The sequence below is a fragment of the Tasmannia lanceolata genome, unplaced genomic scaffold (assembly GCF_043159265.1).
Source record: "Tasmannia lanceolata isolate RefF3 unplaced genomic scaffold, GAP_Taslan_0.1 ptg000016l, whole genome shotgun sequence".
Lineage (NCBI taxonomy): Eukaryota > Viridiplantae > Streptophyta > Magnoliopsida > Canellales > Winteraceae > Tasmannia > Tasmannia lanceolata.
In genome coordinates, this window is record NW_027518693.1 from 11,549,237 (window position 1) to 11,573,051 (window position 23,815).

The 23,815-nt window shown below is 38.0% G+C and overlaps 1 protein-coding gene across 1 annotated transcript; it reads left to right on the forward strand.

The window, feature by feature from the left end:
- Positions 1-1,426: 1,426 nt before the first annotated feature.
- On the forward strand, positions 1,427-23,815 carry UBP16 (ubiquitin-specific protease 16). The gene is made up of 11 exons (XM_077356823.1): positions 1,427-2,037; positions 16,407-17,691; positions 17,796-17,881; positions 20,220-20,305; positions 20,428-20,590; positions 20,713-20,833; positions 21,205-21,362; positions 22,190-22,274; positions 22,358-22,570; positions 22,781-22,842; positions 22,929-23,815. The coding sequence occupies exons 1-11, from the start codon at positions 1,748-1,750 to the stop codon at positions 23,728-23,730; spliced, it is 3,351 nt and encodes a 1,116-aa protein (XP_077212938.1). The 5' UTR covers positions 1,427-1,747; the 3' UTR covers positions 23,731-23,815.

Consider the following 23,815-nt stretch of genomic DNA (forward strand, 5'->3'; position numbering starts at 1 on the left):
AGTATAAGCTTATTGTAATTACCTTATTTTTAAATACTTACCACCAATGTATAGTCGATAAATCAATGATTAGTGATAAATCGACTCCCAAATATGATAAATCGACTCCCCATGTGTCTTTCTCTCTCCTCTAGGTTAGAGAGAGAAAGAGGAGAGAGATAGACACATGGGGAGTCGATTTATCATTTGGGGGGGGTCGATTTATCACTGCCCTAAATCAATTTATAACAATATTACCTAATTGTTGTGTACATAAACATAACAATGAACCCAAAATATGATGGGGCCCACTTGGCAAAAAGGGTTTTTTTTCTTGGACCAAACATTATTAATTACGCTATAACTTGGTAAGATTGCTTGAAAATATTTGTAAAGGAAAATTAGTCATTTTCACGATGGTTGAAAAGTGTAATGAAGTGGAACAAAAATTTCAAAGAAGAAATCATTCACAACCATAGAATCCTGACTTGGATTATTATAGAAAGAAAATAAGGCCTTTCATTCCATCCATTCAAGCTACCTTCATTCACAAACATCAGAAGCTATGACATTGATAATTACAGAAAGAAAATTAAGTCTTTCATTCCATCCATTCAACCTACATTCTCTTTGGTTAATATATTTATGGGACCGATATTGGCACTACAGCATTTTGATAACGTCACTACTCACTTTGTTTTCTACTTTTTCTAAATAGAAAATGATATTTTCATCCCTTTTTCTTCCTTGGATGTTTATCAATATTCAGTTTGAAAAGTGAAACAAAATAGTGTCATTATCAAAATATATTAGTGCGGATATCAGTTATATATAAGTTTTTATATGGTGTTTGCACACATAGCTGTTCATAATTATGGAACTGCCCTTGATATTTGATCCCATGGCAGGTAAGATTTTAAGAGGTTGTTGTTGGATCATATATCAAGGGCCTGATACACTTGGTGAGTGGGTCGTTGCGTGTATCCGTAGGGACTAGTCCTACTCCCACTCCCGAAGGGGGTGGGGACATCCTACGTCATAAAAAAAATATATATATATCAAGGGCCTGCCCGCATGATGTTAGCATGATCTTGAACCTTCATCAGAGCCCTTGACTTGTTGATCTAATGGTTAAGATCTTTCAAATATCGTTCAATTAGATGGACGGTAAAGATCATCATATCCCATATCAGAAATCACCAACCTTCTCACACTTCCCACTGTAGGAAAATTTTAGTACGATTCGGGCCCACCTGCATGATGTTAGCATGATCTCGACCCTTCACCTGAATCCTCCACTTTTGGATCTATCGTTCAATTAGATGAACGGTCACGATTATCCTATCCCAGACCGGAAATTACCTTTGCTTGGGGGAAAAAAAAGAAAAGGTGGAGCCCACTCGAATATTTAGATAGCCAGGAATTCACGCTTCTCGAAACCTCAAAATTCCTTTCCCCGCTTTCTAACATTTCCTACACAAAAGACCAAAAAGGAAACAAAACTCCGAATAAAAATCTCATATCCTGAAAAACTCTTTCCCTTTGTCTCACAATCGACCTCCTCCCTTCCTTCTCTCCATCCCCATCCCCATCATCACCACATCATCATCATCATCATCATGGCCATATCATCCATGGATTTCATACCCTTCGAAATCTCCTCCGGCCACCTGATCATCAAACCCTAAAATCTCCAAACTCTATGTATAATCAAACCAGTCTAAACCCTAGGCCGTACAGTTCTGGATGTATTTGGGAAAGAGGATAAATGCCCTTAGATAGGGATCCAGGGTTTTCAAACCCGGTCCTTTTCTTCTTCTTCTTCCTCCTCATCCTTCCTTTATTCGCCTTCTTTATTCGCCGGAAATGGAGGATCTCCGCCGCTCGGAAGGAGGAGATCCGGCGACTGGTTGTTCTCGCCTCCGAGGAGGCGGCAAGGGTCGAGCTCGAGGCGGCCTTCGAGTACAGCGGCACCGTGATTTCCAATCGGCAGCACTGCGCGGTCTGTTACTGCCCTACCACTACGCGTTGTGCTCAATGCAAATCGGTCCGATACTGGTCAGTGAATCTAAGAATTCTCACGAATTGAAATTTTACAAAAGATAATCTTTTGTTTTTGTTGCTTGTTATTTTTTTCCCTTTCGGTTCTAGGGTTCTTGAATTTCGTTTAATTTGCTCAATTTTGGACTTCAATTTGGTAATCCTACTATTTAGGAGGAAAATTGAGGAAAACGAACAGTTATACTCGTTAATTTGATGCTTTCTCTGATAGAAGATATTTAGGTTTGTTCAATTTGCTCTGTTTACTCTATTTTGCGCTTCAATTTGGTAATTCAACTGATTGGGAGGAAAATGGGGGAAAACGGACAATTCTACGCATTAATTTGAAGCTTTCTGTCATAGAAGCGATGTAGGTTTTGAGAATTTTTGTAAATTGTGAGGTAAAATAGGTATTTGAAGACCTAGGGTTGATTTACGACGGGTACTGACGTGATGACACTAGGATTGACAATGAGAACTTGAACTGCCGTGATGACACTAGGATTGACAATGAGAACTTGAACGTTGATGCCTTCTTGATTCAGAGATTGATTCTGTAGGGGACAATGAACAATTCCTCTCGTTAATTTGAAGTTTTCTCTCATAGAAGAGATGTAGTTTTTGAGAATTTTTGTAAATTGCGAGGTAAAATAGGTATTTGAAGAGCTAGGGTTTATTTACGATCGACTGTAATAGTCTGTCTTACGTTGTGGCACTGAGATTTACAATGGGAACTTGTACGTTGACACCTACTTGATTCAGAGATTGATTCTGTATGGGATTGGGAAGTATTAAATTGTGGACACATTGTTTCTCAATAAAAACTTTTCTTTTGGTTCCTTGTTATTTTTTTTCTCGGTTCTAGGGTTCTCGGATTTCGTTCACTTTGCTCTGTTTATTGAATTTGGCGCATCAATTTGGTAATCCAACTGCTTGGGAGGAAAATCCGGTAAAATGAACAATTGTACTCGTTAATTTGAAGCTTTCTCTAATAGAAGAGATGTCGGTTTCTTATTTTTTGTAAATTGTGAGTTAAAATCGGTATTTTAAGAGCTGTGGTTGATTTGCCACCGGTGCTGCGATAGTCTGTCTTGCATTGTGGCACTGGGATTGACATTGAGAACTTGAATATTGACACCTTTTCGATTCAGAGATTGATTCTGTATGGGATTGGGAAGTAGTAAATTGTGGACACATTGTTTCTCAATAATTTGAGTCTTCATTAGTATTCAATTTTCTCTGTTTACTCAATTTGGTGCTTCAATTCGGTAATCCAACTACATGGGAGGAAAATCGGGGAATTCCACTCATCAATTTGAAGCTTTCACTCATAGAAGAGATGTTGGTTTCTGGATTTTGTAAATTGTGAGGTAAAATAGGTATTTGAAGAGCTAGGGTTGATTTATGTTCGGTACTGTGAGGGTCTGTCTTACGTTCTTGTACTAGGATTCGCAATGAGAACTTGAAGGTTACACCTTTCTCGATTCGGAGATTGATTCTGTATGTGATTGAGAGGAAAATTGTGGGAAACGAACAATGTCACTCATTAATTTGAAGTTTACTCTCATAGAAGAGATGTAGGTTCCTGATTTTTTTGTAAATTTTGAGGCAAAATATGTATTTGAAGAGCTAGGGTTGATTTACTACCGGTGTTGTGATAGTCTGTCTTACATGGTGGCATTGGGATTGACAATGAGAACTTGAACGTTGGCACCTTGTCGATTCAGAGATCGTTGATTATGTATGGGATTGGGAGGTATTAAATTGTGGGAACGTTATTTCTCAATAATTTGAGTCTTCATTACTTTTCAATTTTCTCTTACTCAATTCGGCGATCCAGCTACCGGGAGAAAATTGGTGAAAACAAACAATTCCAGTCATTAATTTGAAGCTTTCTCTCATAGAAGAGATATAAGTTTCTGAATTTTTGTAAATTATGAGGTAAAATAGGTATTTGAGGAGCTATGGTTGATTTGCGACCGGTACTGCGATATTCTGTCTTGTGTTGTGGCACTGGGATTGACAATGAGAACTTGAATGTTGACACCTTTTCGATTCAGAGATTGATTCTGTATGGGATTGGGAAGTATTAAATTTTGGACACATTGTTTCTCAATAATTTGAGTCTTCATTAGTACTCAATATTCTCTGTTTGCTCGATTTGATGCTTCAATTCAGTAATCCAACTACATGGGAGGAAAATCGGGGAAAACAAACTATTCCACTCATTAATTTGAAGCTTTCTCTCATACAAGAGATGTAGGTTTCTGAATTTTTGTAAATTATGAGGTAAAATAGGTATTTGAAGAGCTAGGGTTGATTTACGACCGGTACTGTGATAGTCTGTCTTACGTGGTGGCACTGTGATTGACAATGAGAAATTGAACGTGGCACCTTCTTGATTCAGAGATTGATTCTGTATGGGATTGGGAGGAAAATCGGGGAAAACGAACAATTTCAATCATTAATTTGAATCTTTCTCTTATAGAACGGATGCAGGTTTTGAGAATTTTTGTAAATTGTGAGGTAAAATAGGTAGTTGACGAGCTAGGGTTGATTTACAACCGGTACTGTGATATTCTGTCTTACATGGTGGCACTGGGATTGTTAATGAGAACTTGAACGTGGCATCTTCTCTATTCAGAAATTGATTCTGTATGGGATTGGGAAGTATTAAATTGTGGACACATTGTTTCTCAATAATTTGAGTCTTAATTAGTATCAGTTAGGCTACATGTGTGTTTAATTGAATCTTTCTTTAGCCCATTCCTGGTGAGTGTCATAAACTACTCAAATATACGGTTCTTTTTTGTCTTTGTTTGTTCAGTATCAGACTCTTGCATTTCTTTCCTTTTTTTGCATTATGATGGTGGACAACTGGTTTTGTGTAATAGTGATTATCGGGTTCATGTCTATAAGATATATTTTCAGTATTGTTTGCTCATACTTATCAATGAAGAACAACTCCACATTAACACTATAAATTTGATTCTGGAATGGATATTGTTTGACGATTCAGATGGCATGTTACTCTCTAATGACTTACATCCCCTGTCTTTATGGATTTTTTTTAATGCCATTACAGAGTGTTTTTGCTTGGAATTGGGCTCCTTTGGTATTGCGTCCAGCCTTTACCCCATGTCACGATCATCAAATGGTGAACTGAGATGTGTTTGAGTTGACACTTGCAATAGTGTCAATTATCATGCATAACTTAGTGTCTTTTTCGTCTCAGTTTATTGTTTTGTTTTTTCTTTTAAAAATACATTTGGTTATTGTTGTTGTATTCAACAGTTTCTTAGTGTAGTTGGTCTCTTGTTTTAGTCTAGCATGTCGGATGCTTGCTCATTTAGATCTCATCGGTGCTACTGTTAATTTGTTTGGTTTCATCAATGATTGATCTGAGTCAATTTTCTCATTCATAGGATATATAGGAATCACAATCTCATAGTTATCTTGACCTTAATATGGATGGAGTCAATAGATGTAACCTAGGGTAATTATTTGATCAGTTGGCAATCTATCCCCTGGTGCCTAATGAAAGTGGAATCCAATTTAGCCATGAGGTAGGCAACCAAATCAATCCCCCAATCGAAAAAAGACCTATGAAACAGCACCTTCCAAACAATTCTCCCATCTTAACTATTGAAGGATGAATCTACATTGGTTTCTTTTTCCGATTCAATATGAATAAAAGAAGGGAAGTCGTCGCCTATGGAATTATTCTCGAACCAAATATCATGTCAGAGTCACTCTTTCACCACCGGAGGAACACTTTGAACTGAATAGTTTCCTAGACTGGGCCAACCATACAAATAATGTCGTGTCAAGTCTTGATGCCCTGGAACCTATAATCATCCTAAGAATACCTACCCCTAAAACTAGTATATACTTCTCCTTAATGATCAAACACCACAGATGATCTCTCTACACCAAGCCTCCTGACCCACTTACTAAGAAGAGCATTATTCATTAATCTCAATCTCCAAATACCATGAGCACCTAATCCCAACTAATGAGGTGATTTTTCCTGCAATCCTCTCTGTCATTTCAAAGGAAGTTTCTTTGCTAAATTTCAATTCTATCAATAACACTACATGGGCAACTAAAAAGGGACATAAAATAAAGATGGAGGTTGGAGATGACAACCTTCAGAAGAGTAATTCTGCTGCCTAGGGATAGAAGATGTTTTTTCCCAATTGAAAATTTTCTTATTCACCGTCTATGGAAGCTATCTTCTTGATTAGGCGGTTAATGGAGAGATTTAGAGAAAATAAAAATGACCTTCATATGGTTTTCATTGATTTGGAGAAAGCGTATGATAGGGTTTCAGGAGTATTATGTGGTGGGTCCTTGAAAGGAAAAAAGTGCCTACTAAATATGTTGATGTGATTAAGGATATGTATGATGGAGCAGTAACTAGTGTCAGAACCACGGATGGCATGTCTAGTGAGTTTCCAATTACAATAGGACTGCACCAAGGATCAACTCTAAGTCCTTATCTTTTTACACTAGTTATGGATGAGCTTACGGAGGGTATCCAGGATGAGGTGCGGTGGTGTATGTTATTTGCAGATGACATAGTATCAATCGACGAAACCAAAGTAGGAGTAAATGCTAAGTTGGAGTTATGGAGAACTACTTTGGAATCCAAAGGTTCTAGACTGAGTAGGACTAAGACAGAGTATATAGAGTGCAACTTTAGTAATGTAAGGAGGCGGGACGAGGATGTAGTAAATATGACTGGACAGGAGACCTAAGAGGGATATCTTTCACTATCTTGGTTCAATTCTACATAAGGAAGGAGAGATTGAAGAGGATGTTAACCATAGAATAAGAGCAGGTTGGTTGAAATGGAAGCTTGCCCCAGGAGTTATGTGCGACCGTAAAATCCCTACCAAGTTGAAAGGAAAGTTTTATAAGACAGCTGTAAGGCCAGCCATGCTGTACGGCTCAGAATGTTGGGCCAACAAGAAGTAGCATGTGCATAAGATGAGTGTAGAGGAGATGCGAATGCTTAGATGGATGTGCGGCCACACAAGGTTAGATAGAATTAAAAATGAAGACATTCGTAAAAAGGTGGGGGCGGCACCAATTAAGTAGAAGATGAGAGAGCACCGCTTAAGATGGTTTGGACATATCCAACGTAGGCCTTTGGATGCTTCGGTGAGAAGAGGCGACTCATGCCAAATTGATGGAGTAAAAAGAGGTAGGGGCAGGCCGAAAACAGCTTGGGTAGAAACAGTGAGGAAAGACTTGATAGCTAGGAACATAACAGAGAACATGACCTTGGATAGGATAGAATGGAAGAAAATGATCCACGTAGAAGAACCTAACTAGAGCCGGGTAGATTCCTTTCACCTTCTTCATGAAATTTTTCTAAAGGATTCATTTAGCCGACCCCAACTAGTTTGGGACAAAGGCTTTGTTGAGTTGAGTTGAGTTGACTCTTGATCACTGGGTCCCACATGTGTTTCGTTGGGCCAGTGGGGAGCCCGCCCTCCTCTCTCTCTCTCTCTCTTACACACACACACACACACCACCATGTTTTAAATTTCAACCGAAATTTCAGATTTTGGTCAATACCGAAACTGCCAATACCCGAAACGCTTATGAATTTCGGCCGAAATTTCATGCTTTTATGATTTCATCCGAAATTTCTAGAAATTCAACCCAAAAATCTCAATTTTTTTAATTATATAGCCATTTCCCCGAAATTACTCGAAATTTTGGCAGAAATTTGGTATCAAATAAAGGGGAATGATAAATCGACTCTCAAATATCTTAAATCGACTCCCCATGTGTCTTTCTCTCTCTAACCCAGAGGAGAGAGACAAATGGGGAGTCGATTTGTCACTGCCCTAAATGAAATATTGTTTATTAATTGTGTCCCCGATTTCGGCCGAAATTTTGAAATTTCGGGGGTGATGAGGGCCGAAACGCATACCGAAACCAAAATTTAAAACCACGCACACCACCCGCACACACACCGAAGCCCCAATTCAACATCCAATCATCCTAGCAAACTTCTCAACCTCCCCTTCCTCCAAGCAAGCACCCATCACAATCTATTTAGCAAAATTGATGCTTCGACCAAAACAATCTCGTAACATCACAAAACCACTTCCAAATTCTTAATCTTCTAGGCAAGATTAGGGTGGCATCAACATACTGAAGATGTGTAATTTTCAACTTTGATTGGCCAATCTTAGTGCGTTCAATCAAACCATAGTGGCGAGCCTTATCGAACATCCTACGCATAGCGTCGTCCATAATTGTAAAGAGAAAAGAGGATAATGGATCATCTTGACACATGCTTCTAGTCGTTTTGAAAAAAACCACATGGAGATCCGTTAACCAAAATCTAGCACCAAGCGCCCCCCCCCCCCCCCCCCCTCAAAAAAAAAAAAACACAATTTCTCTTCCAAAGTCTCCATATATCCCCCAAAACCCGTTCTTTCCGTTAAAAGATCAATATATCTCCATTTTTCCTATTGTAAGCCTTTTCCATGTCAACCTTACTTATAATTCCACACTATCTATTCCAATATTAAAATTCCATGCATTCATTGAAAGAAGGGTTCCATCCAATATTTGTCAAAAAAAGGCTTCCAGCCAAAATTTGTCTTCCCTTGATAAACACTCTTTGAGTTTTGGTAATATTCCTTCTCATTAGGTCCATCCAAAATTTATCTACCCTGAATAAACATGCTTTGAGTTTTGGTAATAACCCTTCCCATTACACCCCCTCAATCTATCATCAAGAACTTTAGCCAGAATTTTATAAATGCTTCCCACCAGGATGGTAAGCCGCAAGTGAGATACACTTTTCGCCCCATCCTTTTTAAGAATGTGAGCGATAAATATGGACTCTACCCCCTTGTCTAATCCTTTTCCGATAAAGAAGTCATCAAAAACTGCCATTAAAACCTGTTCGATGATATCCTATAACTCTTGAAAGAACGTCATGGAAAATCCATCTGGCCCAGAGCTCTATCACCCTTCAAGGAGAAGAGTAATTTTTGCACATCTTCTCTGAACAAACTCTCAATCTTGTTCCTGGAATACTATCCAAGTGACTGAACTCAATGTTCTTCGGAATAGGAAGAGACCGATCCTCCGAAGCATATAAAAACTCAAAAAATACATGTTCTCAGTTCAAATCGGGGCCTAATCCTCAAGTGCACCTCCACAACAAGCAAGGACTAAATCCCATTTCCGCATCCCTTGACACAAGCAATATCGTGAAAGTAAGCTGTATTCATGTCTCCCTTCCTAAGCTATCTATCCCTTCCTAAGCCATCTAGGTCAGGATTTTTATTTTTTTTGAATGGTCAAAGATTTCATTAATGGGACCAAGATGGCCAAAGAATTAAAATAGAAGAGAAGATACAATGTACAAAAAAGAGACATCAAATAGGATCACGCAGGCAGAAAGTCAAATTGTTCAAGGGATCCCAAGTGAACCCGCTTTTAGCTAACTTATCCACCTCACCATTGGCCGATCTCCTTATGTGGCGAAAGGAGAATAAAGAGGAGCCCAAAATATAAAAAATCTCATTGAGAAAATCCGCAAAACGCCAAGGAAAGGGATGAGAACCGGAAAGCCACCTAATGACATTGAGAGAATCACCCTCCACCACTATTTGATTTAGATCTACCCCCTCTAAGAATAACATCTGATTATATCCTTCTTTTACTTTATTTCTTTCTCATGTATCATCAACAAGAAGAGGATTACTCCCATCTTTACCATATGGTTTTTAGATATGGTGCTATTATATTGAGAAGAAAGGCAATGCCCGCAACCGAGCTGACCGGGGCTACATAGCGAAAAAACAGAAAGATATAAAACTGTTAAATGTAATATACCCTTAGAGGGGTATACTTGTCCAAAGATATATAATATATATAGTGGTTCGTATGGGAGAGATTGCTTAACGCAACTCTCAACCATACGACTTGTTCTCCCCTCCATCATCTCTCATTAACTCTCTCTCTCTCTGCACCATGTAGTTTCAACATGGTATCAGAGCCAAAGGTCTCGAGTTCAAACCTCCCGGATAGCAAAAATCCACATGCGATGGTCGGCCCAAAGTGGGACCACATGTGCCACGTGTTTGCCAAGTGGGCCACGCGTGCGAGGGAGTGTTAAAGTATAAAAGATAAATAACGCCTTTCTCCAACAGCTTAAGCTTTTGGAGAAGTTGGTAAGTTAACATGGTACCCAACCGGTTGGTTGTCGTTGGGTGTTTGCCATTAAGTATCTTCCAGATAGGTCTGTTGAGCGTCTCAAAGCCTGCCTTGTTGCTAAGGGGTACACTCAAACATTTGATGTTGATTATCAGGAGACGTTCTCGCCGGTTGCTAAGACTCCATCGGTTCGTGTGTTGATCTCGTTGGCTGTTAATCATGGTTGGCCTCTCTATCAATTGGATGTCAAGAATGCCTTTCTTCACGGCGATCTGATTGAGGAAGTGTATATGGAGCAACCTCCAGGGTATGTTGCTCAGGGGGAGATGTGCTCATCAGTATGCCGTCTTCAGAAGGCAATTTATGGACTCAAACAATCACCCAGGGCTTGGTTTGGACGATTTAGTGCTACGGTTCTGTGTTTTGGGTTGAAGCAATGTGCTGTTGATCATTTTGTGTTTAGTCACAAATCTGGTTCTGGATATATTCTCCTCATTGTATATGTTGATGATATTGTAATTATAGGAGATGACAAGTCTGGCATACGTAATCTGAAGTCTTTTCTCCAAGGAGAATTTTCTACCTCATTGTATATGTTGATGATATTGTAATTACAGGAGATGACAAGTCTGGCATACATAATCTGAAGTCTTTTCTCCAAGGAGAATTTTCTACGAAAGATCTGGGTCAACTAAGATATTTCCTTGGTATTGAGGTTGCTCGCTCTCGTCATGGTCTCTCCTTGTCCCCAAAGGAAATATGTGTTGGACATCTTAGAGGAGACTGGCTCAATGAGGGTAAAACCTGCTGCTATTCCTATGGATCCAAATGTCAAACTTCTTCCTGATCAAGGAGAGTTGCTGGATGATCCTGGTCGATATAGAAGAGTGGTTAGGAAACGAATCTATTTGACTGTCACCTGTCCAGACAGATCATTTGCAGTTGGTATGGTTAGTCGCTTTGTGAGTGCTCCACGTACTTCCCACTGGGCGGCTGTCATCCAGATCATCAAATATTTGAAAGGTACACCAGGTAAAGGTCTATGCTTCAGAAAACGTGGACATGAAAAGGTAGAAGGCTTTAGTGATGCAGATTGGGCAGGATCTCTCGCTGACAGAAGATCAACAACGGGGTATTGCACATTTGTCGGAGGTAATTTGGTGTCGTGGAGAAGTAAAAAGCAAGATGTTGTGTCTAAGTCAAGTGCAGAGGCCGAGTATAGAGCTATGTCATATACCAGTGGGGAGCTCATATGGCTTCGCTCATTCTTATCAGAGATTGGGTTCACATCGACATCTCTAGCACAGTTGTATTGTGACAATAGAGCAACAATCCATATTGCAATGAATCCAGTATTCCATGAGCAAACCAAGCATATTGAAGTTGATTGTCACTTCGTTCGTCATCGGATTCAGAGTGGTGAGATTTGTACAGTGTTTACTCGATCTGCAGATCAACTTGCAGATATGTTTACCAGGCCATTAGGATGTGCAAAATTGTAAGATTCTTGTAACAAGCTTGGAATGTAGGGGAGTGTTAAATGTAATATACCCTTAGAGGGGTATACTTGTCCAAAGATATATATATATATATATATATATATATATATATATATATATATATATATATATATATATGAGAAAACGGTTCCTACACATATGTGTAGATAAGTTCTCTACACACTAGCTTAAAAAACAGTGGGGGCCACATTATTTGGGTGATCCAAACCATTCATTTTTAAGGCCCTCACATAGATAGGGTGTCCACAAAAAATCAGATCCATAGGATCATCCTAACCATTCGAACTGTGGAGGCAAAAAATGGACTAATTTGTGAAGGTTTAAAGACATCCATTTTACCTCCACAAATCGTAGGGTTGGGATGATCCTATGGATCTGATTTTTTGTAGACACCCTATCTATGTGAGGGCCTTTAAAATGGATGGCTTAGATCACCCAAACAATGTGGGCCTCCACTGTATTTTATGCTAGTGTGTAGAGAACTCTCTACACATATATGTAGGAACCATTTTCTCTCTCTCTCTCTCTCTCTATATATATATATATATATATATATATATATATATATATATATATATATATATAGTGGTTCGTATGGGAGAGATTGCTTAACACAACTCTCAACCATACGACTTGTTCTCCCCTCCATTGTCTCTCATTAACTAACTCTCTCTCTCTCTCTCTCTCTCTCTCTCTCTCTCTCTCTCTGCACCATGTAGTTTCAACAAGAACGAACAACCAACACAACGAAAGAATAGAAAGATAAACAAAGAACAGGAAGAACAAATCAAGAAGGTAAAATGTCAAAAATCTCGGGAGATGGTCTATCGACTCCTTCCTGGGTGAGACGATCAGCCTCGCCGTTAGCCGATCGCCAGCTTGAAGAGAACTGAATGATCCTCCCCTTGGTCCATAATCTGATCAATCATCTCTTCAAATCTCCCATCTTTTCCGTATGACTCATCTTTACCATATTTCTCACTGATTTAGTTGAGAAGACACATTTTCCTATGTTTCGTTGATCCCAAATCCTCTTTCACCCACAATTTCTACTTAGATTTAACGAATCTGAGCTTTTGCCCAAGATGAACATCTGTTGGACAACTTCCCTTCTCTTGACACCACAACGCTACAACCTTTTCCTTAAAATTAGGTTCTTGTAACCAAGCTAGGTCAAACTTAAAAGGAGTTGGACCAATGACCCAAGCTCCGAGTCAAGGAGAACAGGGCAATGATTTGGTATAGGTCTTGGCAGCGCAACCAAGATAGAACATGGAAATAAAGAGATCCACTTTGGACATCGGGCCCCCGGAAAGCGGAGGTCAACCAAAGCATTTCTACTTCAGAATGTTAGACATGTTGGCAGAGATTTGGGAGCACCCAGGTCTTTCACGAATAAACCTTGTAACATTGAAGTCGTTGCCAATACACCACAGAATTTGCCATGTGGAAAATGGATTTGGAGGTTTGGGGAAGATTGCGGTCATCACCGGAGAATGGTGGTAGTGGAAAAATACCTTGAAGACTTTGGAGTTTGGACCTCATTGGAAGAGTACATGTATAGAGGAGTGTCTGTTTAGAGAGGCATTATGTCATGACTTCCATTCCAAAGAGGGACTCAATTCAGATTAGGTAAAGGCAATACGATTAGATTCTGGCATAATTTGTGGTGTGGACTTGGAGATGCACCTCTAAAAGTTAAGTTTCCAGATCTTTTCCGAGTGGCATTGGATCCGGGTTGTACGGTCAAAGGTGTTTTTTGGAGGCAGGGTCACCGTATCAACTGGAGAGTTTAGTTCCTTAGGAATTTTTTAACAGAGAGCTTGATAGGGTGGCCATCTTTGCATAACTACTAGATTCGATTGTCAACAAGAGAAATGGAGAGGATAGGAGAGTCTGGGTCTCGGAACCAGGTGGTTTTTTTCAGTAAGCTTGAAGCCAACTTTAACTTCCTTGAAGTCCCTTGCTCCTCCTAGAGTGTGCGCTCTACGAAGGTTGTAATACATAAAAAAATATTTTTATATGCATGTTTCAACAATATTTGAGTAGATTTGGGTGGTGTTATGCTTATTTTATTGTTATCTCTTTTTTTTGTTTTTTTTTTTCCGTAGTATTTCATCTTTTAATAATAAATTTATGTGTAATGTATTGTTTGATTGTTTTATCCATGTATTAGGATATATCTATCAAGTTATGCATGCTTTTAGCTTTTTCTTCATTTTATTTACTATTTTTTAATTAGTTTTGGTTTTCCATTTTATTTAACATGTGCAATTTTTAATTGCTGTAGGGTTAGATCTATATGTTATGAGCATGATTCGCGTATGTATCAGTCTATGTGCCCATTTTTTATGAACTATTTTTACTCCTTTTTGTATTTCATGGCTTTTAACTTTTTCAATAATTAATTTTCTTTAATGTTTGATATTGTAGAAATTTTGACATGGATCTGTGTGTACGCTTATTTTTTTGAAATAGACCAAGGTGGCCAAGAGATGAGTACAACAGTAAGGAGAAAATACAATTTGTGGAGGCTTATTCTTGTTTCTTTTGCTTTTTATTTTTATTTTTAATTGTACGACCTGTTAGTACTTATTGAGTTCTGTCCGTGTTATTATTATTATTTTGAATGGTATAAGTGCATTCAAAAGAAAAGGCCCAAGGCTGGGGTCAAGGTGGTCGGATACAAACATATGCAAGAAAGAAAAGAAAACGATTCAAAAGAATACAATCGACCCGGACTCTAATAGGGATTGACCTGCCGACTTTCCAAAGCAGCTCTAAAAGTACCCAAGTGACCCAAACGGTCGGCCTCGCTATTGGTGAATCTCAACACATGCTGGAAGGCCACTGTGTGACCTTCGATTTTGCCTTGGATCTCACCAATCACATTTGCACATCTCCAGCAATAATTAGTTTCATGCCTCAACCAATAAAATTCCGCTTCTACAATGACCTAGTCCAAATCAGCTTCCTCTATCGTTCGGATTCCTGCTAGAAGGGTCAACTTCTGCCATCATTGCATCTGTATGTTCCAATGGCCTCGGTTATTTATCTCTTTATAAATGCACCAATCGACTGCCGGTAACATAAGGATCCATAGAATGCGACCTCTCCTTGGCCATGGTGCGAGGGACCAAGCTTCAAGGAGGTCCTCAATATGAGCCGGAAGGGTCCATGCTATGCCAAACAACAGACTTTGGTTATGTTAGCGTTTTGTCCATTTTTATTGTTCATTTGATAACTTATCTAACTAGTATAAGTTTTTTTTTGAATGGTCAAAAGATTCAATAATAGGACCAAGATGGTCAGAAAATAAATACAAGAAGAAGAATACACAGACAATACAAAGGAGAAAACACAACAAAGGATCAAGGAGGAAGAAAATCATATTGCTTTCGGGCCTCCAAATGAACTCCACTTTTAGCTAACCAGTATAATTTTGTACACTTGTAATTCAAGTAGTAACAAAAAAAGCTTGACAGACAAGCTGACACAGGTGGCCGATATGCTCGCCAACATGGTGCAAGTCTGATGAATCGCTCTAAAATTATTAAACGATAGTTTTTAGTTGAAGTAAATGTCAGAAATATTTAAAAATAAAATTAAGCAAAAAAAAAAAAGAAACAAGGATCACAGTATTGCATATCACTTAATTTTTGTGACCATGAGTATGTGTGTATCACCCAATTCACAAGCACATTGCCAATATGGCCAATAGTATTGTTTTGGCCTCCGACCAATATGCTGACCGATACCCAATATCTTGATCAAAATATTGTCAAATCTTATTTAAGTCCAGTTAAGCTTTTCAAGAAATATATATGTTTTTTGTCATATCTCATGGTAAGCAATGCCCATATCTGTATTGGTGTCCTGCATTTTGTGAAACGCTGAGCTTACCTTCATTCCTGTTTCCATTTCCATATTTGGGTATCATAATCATGAATCCTCAATTGATAAAGGGCAAGATTTTCTGGTTAGGACATTTTTTTTTCTATTGATGGGACTTTCTTTTCCCTATCGATGGAAATTTACTGTATGATTGGTAACGATGAGTTTTCTGTTATGGTTTTTGTCTGTTTGCAGGATTGCACTGTCAATGAGCAGTGAGGAATTCTTTGGTAGTATTTGTTGATGTAGTTGGCATTCCGACAATATATATATAATTTTTTTTTTTTTTTTTTGAAATTACCTGGTTGTGTAACTTGGGAAGAATGTTTGGAGTGCTTAAATAACTGATTTTTCTGGTATTATGTAAGTCTATGAAAGATCAGTCATCTAGTAGATCTTTAGCCTCTTTCTTCTTTATGAAAAGCCTAAGGTGTTCCATAGTTTTGTCTTGATGCTTTCTTCCTCTCCTTTTTTCCTGAAGAAAAAAGACAAAGATGAGCTGATTACATGGTGTCATGAAGCACCAGTGAAAACTGATTTTTACTTGATGCGTTAAAACTAAATTTTGGAGTGTTATTATTACAATTATTGATTATAAAAAAACAGATTTTTACATGCTTATGAGTTTTCTCATGGGATAACTTGACCGAGTATAGAACATGTTTCTGTAAAGACAACATATGACAGTTTTTTGCACCCTTACAGATATATCACAGGCAAAACCTATCTCCTTACAGTCTGTTAGTATTATATATAGCTTCTGAATCTACTTTGTTGCAGCTCTGGTAAATGCCAAATTATTCATTGGAGACAAGGGCACAAGGAAGAATGTCGCCCTGCAAGCACCACGGTCCAATTTAACGGCGCGGGAAGTGACTCAGATTTTAATTCAGGATCTCAAGCAGAAGAGTCTGACTTAAAAGACAACAGTTTGGAGCACAAAGGTGGATCTCATGCCAAACCAATTGAGGAGTACCCTGAGAGTCCCAAATCATCCAAATCTAATGGGTCTTCTAATATTTTAAGTGGAAAGGATGATCTCAAAGTTAAGCCTCTTATGGATACCATTGAAACTGTCATTTCTTCTATCTCGCCATCGACTACAGGCCCTACATACACTAAATGTGCAGAACCGTTGGTTAATATTTCTGTCAGTGAGCACTCTGCTTCAAGCAAGAACGCCAAATCAGAGCCCTCTGTATCCACTGGTGCTGCCTGTGATATCCTCGAAGCAAAATCTAATGCATACGGGACCAAGCCAGCTAAATCCTCAACTTCCGAGTTTACCTCTCCAATATCTCCTGTAAATAGAATTTCTTTTTCAAGTAAGTTAAACCAGAAGGAACCTGGTTGTGGTACTGAAAGAGCTGAATGTGGATCAAGTAGTAGTTCTTGCTCAAGCTTAAACAGCTCTGATGAATTTAAAGTTACTGAACCTTCTACAGCCCCAGATGGACGTATGGATGCAACTCGTGACTCAAGTGGGGCCCAAGGTTCTGGTCACATTGATTCAAATCAGTCCAGTTTAAGACAAGGTGAGAATAGCACCCATTCTGATTCTGTGATATCAAGTCAGGCAGTTCCTCCTGTGATATCACGACGTTCCAATTCCAAGACCATCATATCTGATAATGCCCGTCGCTCAAGCTCTCGGAATGGAAATCCTGCTCAGGGAGCAGGCTCATCGAAGAATTTAATTGCAGATATGCCTTCGAAGTTAGTCACAGACATGCCTGCGAAGTTAGTTGCAGATGTGCCTACACTTAAGAACCTTCCAACTTTGGGCTCTGAAAGGTCATCTTCTTTGTTTAACAAGAGGAGCTGTGACGAGCAACAATCGAAGGCTAGAGGGGAGAGATCTTTTTCAAGTATCACATCTTCTAAGGTTGATAGTATTTACACAGTGCCTACTTGTTCATCTGAGACAGTAAGTTCTGTGTCAAATGGAAGTAATGGCCTGAAAACATCCATGCGCAAAGTTGTTCAGCAGTTCAGAGTATCAAAAATTTCAAAGCACCACGAATCAGAGTCTGGAAATGAAATTGCTGGAAAATACAATTACAAGGTTTGGCCATCGCCATCCTTTATTATATTTTGAGAGTAAAGAAAGTCCTACACCTAGTAGTTTGTGTTCAGGAGTTTTCATTCATTTTCCTGTTGCTTTGTCAGATGCTCTTTCCGTATGATCTTTTCATCAAACTTTACCATGACAAGGTGGAACTGCGACCATGTGGTCTTACAAACTGTGGCAACAGGTATAGTGCGGTCGCTCCTGCTCATGGAAATACACACATTATTTTTTAAACTACAAATACTTCTCAGATGAATGATTGTGTTGACCGTTGTATCATTAACTAGGCATTTTCTTATAATATCTGACACTTTTATACCTGAAAGAACATATATCCATTGTGCCACATATAGCATCATAGATGGGCTGGTGGCTGGTGCTGCTTATTGGATTTAAGACAATTTCTGTCTGGCTTCTTTACGAAGCATTACGATCATTGTTAGTCCATTTATATGCTCTAATCTCTATAGAAAATTATAATTTTCGGGAGCGTAAATATTTTGCAACTAAAATGTCTGTTGTGACTAAAAAATAGACATAACGTAATCTAAAGTCAGCCAATCATTGATGATTAAAATGCTCAAAATACCATTAATTTAGAGAAGCTACATCACAAATATCGTTCTTGGGAATTTCTCGGCAATGGAAAATCTCAGGATATATTAAATCTTTTAACTTTTTGGATTTATATCGGGAAAAACGATAAAAATGAAATTATTTAAAAAATATATAAATATATAAATTTAAGAGAAAAATATAAAATAAGAATATCGTAAAATATCGGGATAATATCATGATATAATCGGGATAATATCGTGATATAATCACGATATTTTATGATAAAAAATGAAAATATCGCTATATTTTTTTAAATCTCGGGATTATTACGGAATTTGTCGTGTTATCAAAATGTTGCGATAAAAACGCGATATTAAAATATCGGAGATATCTGTGACATAGTCCGAAAGTTCATTAGTGAAATCTTCCACTTAGATTTTTGTTCATTATAACACAACATAAACTGATGCGCAACACAATCAGCAAAGTGGAATTTGCGTAGATGATGTGCTCTCTGGATGTAATCAGTAGTCATCAATTGTTCACATAAGGAAGGATTTTGTTGTCTCTGGTTCAGGAAGGGCATTTAGAAGATATTGGTTTACTATCTTGTGAACAACTTTGCATTCAGAGAGTCCCGGCAAAATTTTAATTGAAATACCATTTTTAAAAACTAATTTTAATATATGGAATATGTTTATTCTTACATTTATCTGTTAAAAGAACTTGATTATTTTTCCCAAATATTAAAACTACTGTTAAAATGTGTTTATTATTACGTTTATCAATTGAAAGGACTTGATTATTTTTTCCCAAATATTAAAACCACTGCTATTTCATACAGAAACTATGCTTCTAAAGAAGAGAAGCTGTTATTTGCTACACATTGTCCACCCATTGTTCAAATCTTTCTATGTTATATTTTCAACGAGGGAATTATTCTATGATTGAGCCGACACTTTGAATTTATTGCTGACACACGTGTCCGGCACGACACTCGTGTCCACATATGTGGACACTCCTTTCGACACTTTTAAATGTATTGCTAGAAGTGTCAGATTTAATGTGGGCGTGTCGACACATTTTTGTACGGTGTCAAGGGTGACATTCTTTATTATTGAATATTGTGTTTACCTCTTTGAATATTAACTCTTCTTTTTATTATAAACTCTTCTTTTAGCTCTTCTTTAACTAATATTTATTGTTATATCTCCTCCCCTAAACCTAAAACCCTAAACAAACACTTATTCCAATATTATATTCATTGTGTCCTATTGGTCTTCCTTTCTCACTGCATATTTGAGACCGGAGAGAACTAGATTAAATTGATGAATGTGCTATTTGATTATCTCACATTTGTTTTAGATTATAGTTGAGCAATCCAGGATTTATTAGTTTGTCAAATGAATACCATATTTAATTATGATAGTAATCATTAGATTATTGCAAATTATGATAGTAATCATTAATTTTATATGTGCGGGTATGGGTGTGTCACCATTTCTAGATTTGAGGGTTGCCATGTCAGACACTTTGTATCCGTGTCGAAACTTGAAACATGAATCCATGTCTACAAATCATGATTATATATATGCTTTCTGTTTTAGCCGTGCCTCTGTTTCTAAATTTTGGGAGTTTGCCGTGTCCAACACTCAATGTCTATGTTGACATGCGACACTCGTGTCCATATCCACAAATCCTAAGCATTATTTGAGTTGAGTGGGTATCTTTTGTACAATAATTTTGACATTATGCTTCTGAAGAAACAATGTGGCTGAACTTCTTGCTGAATTTCTGTGTTGTCATTGTCAAGAAAAGATGATGTCATAGAATCAGCATAAATTTTTCCCTTATAACAGGTGTCAGAATTATCTTACACTATTGTTTAAAAAAGAACTATCTTTACCATATCCAATATTTAAGAATTTTTATGGTGTTTTAATGTCTACTTTGCACATCTGCAGCTGTTATGCCAATGCCGTCCTCCAGTGCCTGGCATTTACTCGGCCTCTTGCTGCATATCTTCTTCAAGGACTCCATACCAAAACATGTATGTTTCTGTTCTCTTAATCTCATTTCTATGCTATTCTGCACTAGTGGATCAAAATTTTCTCCTTGACTGTATAGGCGTCAACTTTTCTTCTGTATAACAAACTTTTTGTTCATGCTCAGGTCCAAAGAAAGAGTGGTGTTTCACTTGTGAGTTTGAGAGTCTTGTTTTGAAGTCAAAGGAAGGGAAGTCTCCCCTATCCCCCATCGGTATACTTTCACAAATTCAAAGCATTGGATGTAATCTTGGTCATGGGAGAGAAGAAGATGCCCATGAATTTTTAAGGTGCGCTTGTTTTCAACTCTTTCTGGTTTATTTTATAGAGTTTATGCTGTTTCCATTTAGTTCTGTTCTTCATTATGTCAATTTATGTATCTACATTCAATTAATGAACAATATTTTGGCAGGTATGCTATTGATAAGATGCAATCTGTGTGTCTTAAGGAGGGCGGTGTAAATGCAGTGGGCCCACTAGCAGAAGAAACAACTCTTATTCAACTGATTTTTGGCGGTTACCTTCGATCTAAGGTACTTTACATGGTCCTTGCGGATTATTTGACTTCATATCTTACTCTTGGTTGTAATCATGGTTTTTAATTTCTGCTGAAATACCGAAATTTTGGATTTCGACTGTGGCCGAAATTTAAAACCGAAACCGAAATTTTTCCGAAATTACTAGATTTTCACCAAAATTTCCACCGAATCCAATTTTTTTCTGAAATTATAAGATTTTCACCGAAATTTCCACCGAAACCAAAATTGCCATCGAAGGCTTAGGTTGAAACTGAAACCGAAATTTCAATACTTGGTTGTAATTCCTTGATTATTGTGGTATCTCCAGTAGTATTCTCCAACGAGGCTAAGTAATTGGTAGAAAACATGATGTCTGATAAATGCAGATAAAATGTATGAAGTGCCTAGGCAAGTCTGAGCGACGTGAACGGATGATGGATCTTACTGTTGAGATAGATGGGGACATTGGAACTCTTGAAGAGGCACTTGCACAATTTACAGCTACTGAAATCTTGGATGGGGACAACAAGTACCAATGTGGCAGGTAGGTTATTTACCTATGTTGGTCTAAAGCTTAGTATTGCATTCTTTTAGTGTGATTCTATGACCAGGTTGAAAGTGGCAGCCCTACTTAGGCATCTATCTTTTGGTCATCACAATACTGCATAAATTGTTATTAGCATACATATCTCAGTCAATTGCTAGTTAGACAATAACTAACCTAGACCGAGAATGTGATCTAGAATGTCACCTTTTGATCTCTTTTGAAATCCCTGCGAAATTATATTCAAATTTTAAAATCTTAATAAAGACATCGTGAGGAATAAAGCAGTATATATTGACCGATTTGCATACTTTGTTACGACATTGGATATTATTTGCTTTCTAGTTTCTTTTCAATGTACTAATTATTGTTTATTAATAGCCTAAAATTATCATGTTTCCTGGAGGCTTTTATTCTTTCTAGAATCTAATGAACATAGGAACTTGATTGAATTGGTAATGAACTAGGCATTTGGCTTTAGAAAATGATTAGTACAATCATATCAAAGAAATGAATATTGGGGACCTTCCTGGTGTATTTCTCTCATCTGATCATGGGATGGGTATAGCTACCATGAATGAACTTCTCCATACCCTTTTGATTTTTGACTATACACTTATGTTCTTTCTGAAAGTTGTGAAATTTGTTAAGAAATACAAAGTTGAGTTGAGTTGTGAAATTTGTTGGGTTTTAGAAAGAACTCATACCGCTGTACTTTCGTTTTGCCTCCTTTCCTTGTTTCATGATTGACCAGTTATTTCTTAGTTGTTTTAGAGATGTGCCTTCTCTTTCTTACAAACTTTTCTGCATGTTTTTTTCATTGTCAGATGCAAGTCCTATGAGAAAGCCAAAAAGAAATTGACAGTATTGGAAGCTCCTAATGTTCTTACAATTGCTTTAAAGCGCTTTCAGGTAAGTTCTTCAAAAGCTGAGGTTGCTGTATTGCTCTATTATACGTAATTGTTTTTGAATGCTTTCATTATGCATGTTTACAGTCTGGTAAATTTGGCAAACTCAACAAATCAGTTCGGTTCCCTGAGATCCTCAATTTGCATCCATATATGAGTTGTACAAGTGACAAATCCCCTGTATACAGCCTTTATGCCGTGGTTGTTCATTTGGATATCATGAATGCTGCATTTTCTGGCCATTATGTATGCTATGTAAAGAATTTCCAGGGAAAGTGGTACAAGACCAATGACAGCAAGGTATCTTCCCTATCTACTTCGAATGGAATCATCCTTTTTTTTTCTTATACGATTCCAAAATTGTGTTCTCCTTTTTACCTTTGCCATTGGATAATCACTAAAACAAATGGCTTTATACAATTCTGGTTACCCGGTTCTCGTGATCATTATAAAAAACCCAGAATGGGTGCATATAAGGCTTTGATGGTGATACTGGTATGGCTTGTGTAGGTAAAGCCTGTGGAGCTTGACAGGGTCCTATCAAAAGGGGCATACATGCTCCTTTATGCAAGGTAATTGAGCACATAATCTCACTCATCATTCATTTGCCATTCCATTGTAATTTCTGCGTATAAACAAATTAGTTCTTACTCTATAGGTGTTCACCACGTGCCCCAAGTTTGATTCGAAACGCCATGAGTAAGAGAACCAAATGCACAGAAGCTATTCCTTCAAGTCGCAGTGAAAGGAGTATTCCAAAAGAAAAATCCACCTCTTCAGTTTCTCATTCTACTCCTTCGGCGACACCTCGGAGGACAGAAGACTACCCGTATTTTACGACTCTGGATTCTCCCGCCATCACTGAATCTTACGATCCTTTGGATGGAAGATTCCACAGAATCCATAGGATTCCGAAAGTGGAGTCATACAGTGACAATTCTTCCCTTTTCAGTTGCTCAGACGAAGGGTCGTGCAGTACTGAGAGCACCAGGGATTCCACAAGCACGGACGAGTACACTGGTTACATATTTGGTGACTCAGGGCGTTTCAGTTGGAATAGCCGAGTTACAGATGATTACTCGGACGTTTCTTCTTGTTCCACCTTCTCTAGTAGGCCTTCTCCTCTGTCAATTTCAAATGGGCATGTCTCCAATTCTCCAGAGCATGGGTATTCAACTTGGGATTTCAGTGAGAATGGAATAAATTATGAACGTGGAGTTGAGGCGGATGGATTTAGGCCTCAACAGAGCAGAGGAGAAGTTTTGCAGGGCAAAGAAAGCCCTGCTCTTTTGTATTCAGACACACTTAAACAGCGTAGAAAGTTAACAGACCTTGGTAGTAGTAGTAGTCGTAATAGTGAGACTGACTGGGAATTTTTGGGGTGGGTTAACCCTTGCGATGTCAAATCTGGTGTATCATTGAGAAGTAGTAGGGACAGAACAACTCAAACATTTTATTGATAGGTTTGAGTTAAAATGAGAAATAAGATTGGTTGTATGTATGTAAATGGCTGGTTTTAGTGGAAAAGAAGAGAAAAAAGAAAAA